Below are 6,004 nucleotides of genomic sequence, written 5' to 3'. Positions count from 1 at the left end.
AACGCAGCAAGAGCTCTAGTTGCAGTTGGCTGAAGTGAAAGATATCCAGGCTGGATATGTCTTGTGATCTTGTGTTTTTAAATCGGTGGGGAGTTCAGTTACCCAAATATGTGCTGTCAAACACAGAAAAGGGATTTTCTTGTTTCTCCTTTATAAAGTTGCAAAGTTAACACAGATTTTTAACACAGAACCTTAATCAAATCTACAGATATGCTGCTAGTGACTTACAGTTGCACATTTAAGCTGAGAAAGCAGTAGACATGGTAAAAATTAGATTTAAAATGCGCTTAATTCCTAAATAGCTTCAGATTATTTAATCTTGACTGAACAGATTAACATAAGCAATAAATATGCATATTATACACAAAAAAAAAACAACAAAAAATTCTGAAATACAATTACAGAGTGAACAAACGTATGATAAGTGTTCTCATTTGAAAGAAAGAGTCCAGCTTTCTCTGTTCATCTCATCGGGACATTTTGGAGTGTGGAGTTCAGTTCTGTGGCTTATACACTAGTGCAGGGGTGTCCAGCTTCGGTCCTTGAGGGTCACAATCCTGCAGGTTTTCGATGTGTCCCTGCTCCAAAACCACCTGACTCAAATTGCTGAGTCATTGTGCAAAACTTAATAGGCTGTCGGATCTATTTCATTTAAGTCAGATGTGTTGAAGCAGGAAACACAGAAAACCTGCAGGACAGCGGCCCTCGAGGACCGACTTTGGACACCCCTGCACTAGTGGATGCAATATATCAAACCTACTTTTACCAATAACAATGCTGAACAGGATAATGGCACAGACAACAGAAGAAACAATCCATGTCACACTGCCAGTCTTACAGTAGTCATAAAGGAATTAGAAGTCTACAACACAAAGCACCCTCTTAAAATATTGAAATGAGGGTGTTTTAACTGTGATGTTACACATCTTTCTGATTCCAGACACACTGAATTGAAATATAAAAACACTCAAGGACAGACTGGCCAGAAGCTCAGGTCAGACTTCACTGCCACTGTTGTGGTTGGACTCATGAAAAGGATTCTGGCACCACCCACTATTGACTTTTAGTGTAAAGACTTATATTACATGACTTATGTGTATTAAAACATATCTGGATACTAGTGACTGTGTGGTGTATGTGGTGTGTGTGTAATGTATGAATCCTCATGTAATACACAGGCACCTCAGCTCTAAATGGGTTAACCTGGTCCACTCAGAGGCTGAAGAAGTATTCAGATCTTTTACATCAGAAAAAGAATATTTCTTACATCTGTGCATCTGTGTTTTGTTTATCTCATATTCCAAACACAGTGACAAAATAGTTTGTGTAGTACAACATTTATTTAGTTTTTAATATTCACGAAAACAATTTAGGGATTAAATAGGCCTTAATGACTAACATTATTGCTGCTGAGGATTTGTAAACATAAGTCATTTTAATTTTCAACAAATATAATTTTGGCTTCAAAAGCACATTTATGGGTGTCTACAGAAATCAATCAGCTAACTTTGGACATTTTTTTAAGATTGAAAAAGATTCAGACTGCCCCTCTGCTTCTAGATTTGATATCTCCTATTACCTTGGCACAAATGGCTTGAGTTTACAGAGGAAATAAAACAATAGTAAATATATAATTTTTTAAAACAGAGTTTGTGTATACCAATGGGATAGAGAGGAAGTAAAGACTCAACAAACTGCTCATCACTGTTAGACTACTTCAGATTTCTGGCTCACCGACGTCCCCTTTTCCTTTCGGCTGCCTCCAGTTGGCGTAGATGGACTCCTCGTAGTCTCCCAGACCTTCGAACTCAGCGTCAGGAGACTGAGAGGACAGAAGTGCAGCTTCCTCTGGTCCAAGAAAATCCTGGAAAAACAATGCTAACCCATTTAAAATAATGACTGGAGCATCTAAAATTATCCAAGATTAGTTTTTATATGTGTGTGTGTGTGTGTATATATATATATATATATATATATATATATATATATATATATATATATATATATATATGAAATGAAAAAATTGTAAAGATTAGATATTCAAGGTAATTTAAAGCCTTTTTTGTTGGTATAAAAATAAATGTAAACAATTCTGTGCCAAACTATGTTGGCTCAAAGATGAAAGCATAGCCTTCTACCAAAGGTGTCAGGGCTTACTTTTAATAGTTTAAAATGTCTATTTTGTGTTTGAATCTCACCTCGTCATCCAAATTCATGTACAATTCTGCGAATGTCAGCATCTGCTTTTGAGTGACAGTCTGGTTGTAGTGTTTGAAAGCCTCCTGTTAAAACAGAGAGCTTCAATACAGGATAGGAGTGTATGTCAAGAATAATACACCAGTGCTGTGTTATTATAGTAGGAATTAAAAGCAGAAACAAATCTGAAAACCCCCAACAAACTGTTCAGTAACTACTATCAGCAGGTGCACTGCTGACATCAAGTCCTTTAACCTATATTTTGTGGTTAATATAGTTCAGAAGCAGTGTTCTGATAAGACATCAGCTTATTTTGGACCTTGCATCGTTACTATGCAGATGATGCCCAACTACACCTATGATTCCCACCAGATGACCCCACAATTTCAGCTTGTCTCTTACAGATCTTAATGGATAAAGTAATGTCGCCCTCAGCTAAATCCCTCTGAGTCATTGGTCTTCACTGTACTGAAGCTTCAAACTTGTTTCTCATTGTAAGTCAAACTGGAGACACAGCTAAATGTAAGTAAAGCTGATCCTGTCACAGATCACACAGTTTTGATCACTGTTTCCTAAAGTTTTTATCACATTTAAATCTTTATAACCATCAGATATTTGGGCTTGAAGCATTTCCAGTTTTTTTTTCTCCTTAACAAATTGTGTTTTTATATGTCATCACTTTTATACCACCTCTAATGTATTTTCAGAATCTTTTGTAAAACCAGAGGTCTAGTTTTGGAATGAATTGACAAATTTTTACCACTCTGGGTGTAAAATGATCAGACTGAAGGCCCCACTGCTGACTGTAGGCTTCATAATAAAGCAGGTTCTGTTTCATGATCTGGTCTTCAGGCTCAAACAGGAAGTAGCTGTATGCACACGGCACGGCCCTCTGGCCATCGTTTACTGATCAGAAAACACAGGAAATACACTGATGTTTAACAGATGAAGGCTTTGATAAGAAATATAAATCAGGATTATTAATTTAAAGGTTAAACTTACATTTGTAATAGGCGTACTGGAGGTAGTGATAAATTGTGGCCAGAAATTTCTCCACAAAGTAACCACCAACATTGGGTGCCAAGTTTTCTTCACACTTCAGCTTGCACGTTAATATATCAACATAGACTTCTGTTGAAAACACACCAACAAATGTTTTATTAAGACGAAGCCATAGATGTAGAGAATTATTTAAGGATGCGATTAAGTATGTCTTGAGCCTGCTTGATTATTAAATATTATAAATGAGGTTTTATTGGCAGACCAACCTGCCATGACTGTGTAGAAATCCCTGTCTGGTGAAAACTGACTGATCCCCTCACAGTCGACCTGACAGAGGTCAAACTCCTGCAGGTAGAGCCTCAGAGCTTCCTCCAGATGTTCAACACTGCTGCTGTAGTCTCCAGAGCTGGCCAGTTTCACGCCTTTGACAAAAGAGACCTAGAAGGGAAATGCTTCATATCAGTGGTCTGTAGGACAAGACAGACATGATGTTGCAGTAAAAATGTAGCACAGGTCATGCCAACAGGTCTACTGAAATGCTTCAGTGTAGTCTTGCAGTTCATGGGGGATTTTGAAGTGTTTTGGATATTCTTTGACCTGTTGATAGAAGACAACATAAAGTTCTGTCTCTGAACTGACATCTGCATCAGGATATTAGTATTTACATACTGTTCTTGTTTCTCTTTAAATGTCTGTAATGAGGTTGCATGTCAGGTTTTCTTTTGGAGGCACAAAAAGCACGTGCACAATAAACTGTGCCCGGTTTCTATTTCTAACAAACATGCTGTTTTATCTTTCAATTTTCTGTCTACAAAACAGTTTAAATGTAACATAATATTCATTTAAAGCCTCTGTCTGCTTTGTAGGAAATTGTTTACTTAATTTTATATCCTCCGTCACTTAGAGAAAAACTACTGCTGTGTCTTAATAGAAACTGTCAATCATTTGCAAACGTACAACTTAAAAGTCCTATTTAAGTTTTATTATGAAGGGGAGTGTCTGGGCTGTTCTTACCTCATAGGGCTGCTCTTCGTGGTTGATGAGGAAGCCGTCCAGGTCATACTCATTCTTATACTCCTCCATCAATAGGCGCATTTCCTGGTCCTTGGGATTTCTCTGGAGGAAGGTATAGGCACATGGGACAGCTCTCTGCAGGTTGTTCAGCTATGGACACACACATGGCTTCTGCTGTTGAAGTGGCACACATCACAAATGGTTTCTTCTGTCATATTAGCTTAACTGGAGGCTACTGTAAAATTTAAGTTGTAATGAAAGTTAATCAGGAATTTCCAGTAGGTTTCACTCACTGACCCAAAAGCTGAAACTGAAAAAAAACTGTTGCATCAGAAAGTTGCTGTATCAGGTTGTGTTTTTGTTCATGTTGTTTTGGCCTTTTTTTTAAATCTTATCAGTTTACACTATAGAGAGGAGGATATCTAGAGAGATATGGCGCATGCTGTGTCTATCAGTTATTTCTGAGTTGTTTCCAAAAACTTAAAAGCGTCTGCCTCTGCCATTTTAAATTCCTTTGTTAGAAACACACTTCTATAAGGCAGGGATGTCCAATTACGGTGTTTAAGAAAGACCGCCCTGCAGGTTTTGGATTTTTCTCTGCTTCAGCATGCCTGATTCAAGTGAATAAATCATTAACAGGCTTGTGCAGAACTTGACTAGCCTTTGGGGAGATAAATTTCCTTTAAATCTGATGTAACGAAGCAGGGAAAAATAAAAATAAGTCTTTTACATTGTTTTAGTTAAAAAGTGGTTGTTTTAATGCCAGATGAACAAGATATAACTGAGGTTGCAAACTTGTAATTTCAGTTTTCTTATTGTAAACCTGAATATGATGAAGTTTTAGAAAGTTTTCTACTCACTTGGATTCTCCCTCTGCTTCTAAAGCCTTATTGATAACGTCCTATAAGCTAATTATAGCTTCATATTTTATTGTAATATTATCTGTAAGTTTTTGTGCCGCTTAGGTAACGAAGTGAAATCACGGTGACTCTGGTCTGAATCATGTAAACACGGCTGTGATGTGTTCGGGGGAAGTTTATCTCACCTTGGAGTGCGCAAAGTGCAGATATCTGTAGGGAGATCTTCTGGTGAAATCTTCCAGGATCTTTCTGCTGGGGGGCGGCAGCTGCAGCACGGGGAAATGCGCTCTGCACTTCTTCTGACAGGATGCTGACATCATGACGTACCAGTACACACGGAGATCCGGGGCTGCAGTAAAGTTCGGCTCGTCCTGTTTACTGCTCTTACAGAGGAGCGAGCAGTATCGCACACTGTCTTTCAGAAGCCGGTGCAAACGCAGACTCAGCTCCAAGTACTGGATCGCTTCCGTCCAGTTTCCAGCTGCGTAACTCCCCAGCGCCATCCCATAGGCTGCAGTGAGGGGCATCAGCTCCTCCTTGGGGAAATTCCTAAAACTGTAGTTTTCGTATTGCGCGGATGTAACAACGAATGTCACAAAAAGTGGCGTTAACAACGAATCTCCGTTTACGCAAAATGTAACCATGATAAAGATAACATCCCCGTGTTCCTTGGTCTGTCCTTTCCTGCTTTTCCACTGTTTGTTCGGTGGTCTGCTGAAGTACTCAGGGGTCTGTGGGAATTCCGGGATTGGGTCTTTCAAGACTGGAGGCTCGGGTTTCTCAGCGCAGGCCTACAGCTGTCCCTAGAGCTGATGTGCTTAATGTGGCACTAAAATAGACGTGCGTAAAAACAAACAGAGCGTGGGCGTTCTGAGCGGTTACAGCCAAAGTTTATTTTTATAATGAAAAACTTTTGAAGAGCTTATTCTGAT

The 6,004-nt window shown here is 38.8% G+C and overlaps 1 protein-coding gene across 1 annotated transcript; it reads right to left on the bottom strand.

Moving 5' to 3' along the window:
* Positions 1–1,641: 1,641 nt before the first annotated feature.
* LOC121632637 (endoplasmic reticulum protein SC65-like) lies at positions 1,642–5,980 on the bottom strand. The gene is made up of 7 exons (XM_041974289.1): positions 5,258–5,980; positions 4,213–4,362; positions 3,465–3,636; positions 3,199–3,327; positions 2,957–3,102; positions 2,199–2,282; positions 1,642–1,864 (listed from the first exon to the last, which is right to left on the bottom strand). Exons 1-7 carry the CDS (start codon positions 5,714–5,716, stop codon positions 1,718–1,720), a joined length of 1,287 nt encoding a protein of 428 aa, XP_041830223.1. The 5' UTR covers positions 5,717–5,980; the 3' UTR covers positions 1,642–1,717.
* Positions 5,981–6,004: the final 24 nt, after the last annotated feature.

Source organism: Melanotaenia boesemani, chromosome 21, assembly GCF_017639745.1.
Source record: "Melanotaenia boesemani isolate fMelBoe1 chromosome 21, fMelBoe1.pri, whole genome shotgun sequence".
Lineage (NCBI taxonomy): Eukaryota > Metazoa > Chordata > Actinopteri > Atheriniformes > Melanotaeniidae > Melanotaenia > Melanotaenia boesemani.
Note: the sequence above shows the minus strand (reverse complement) of the source record. Positions and strands in the feature narration are given on the sequence as shown.

Coding starts and splice junctions, on each gene's coding strand:
- LOC121632637 (XM_041974289.1), bottom strand. CDS start 5,716: ATGGTTACATTTTGCGTAAACGGAGATTCGTTGTTAACGCCACTTTTT. Junction 2,283..2,956: donor ATCATTTTACACCCAGAGTG/GTAAAAATTTGT, acceptor CTGTTTTAACAG/GAGGCTTTCAAACACTACAA. Junction 1,865..2,198: donor ACATGAATTTGGATGACGAG/GTGAGATTCAAA, acceptor TTGTTTTTCCAG/GATTTTCTTGGACCAGAGGA.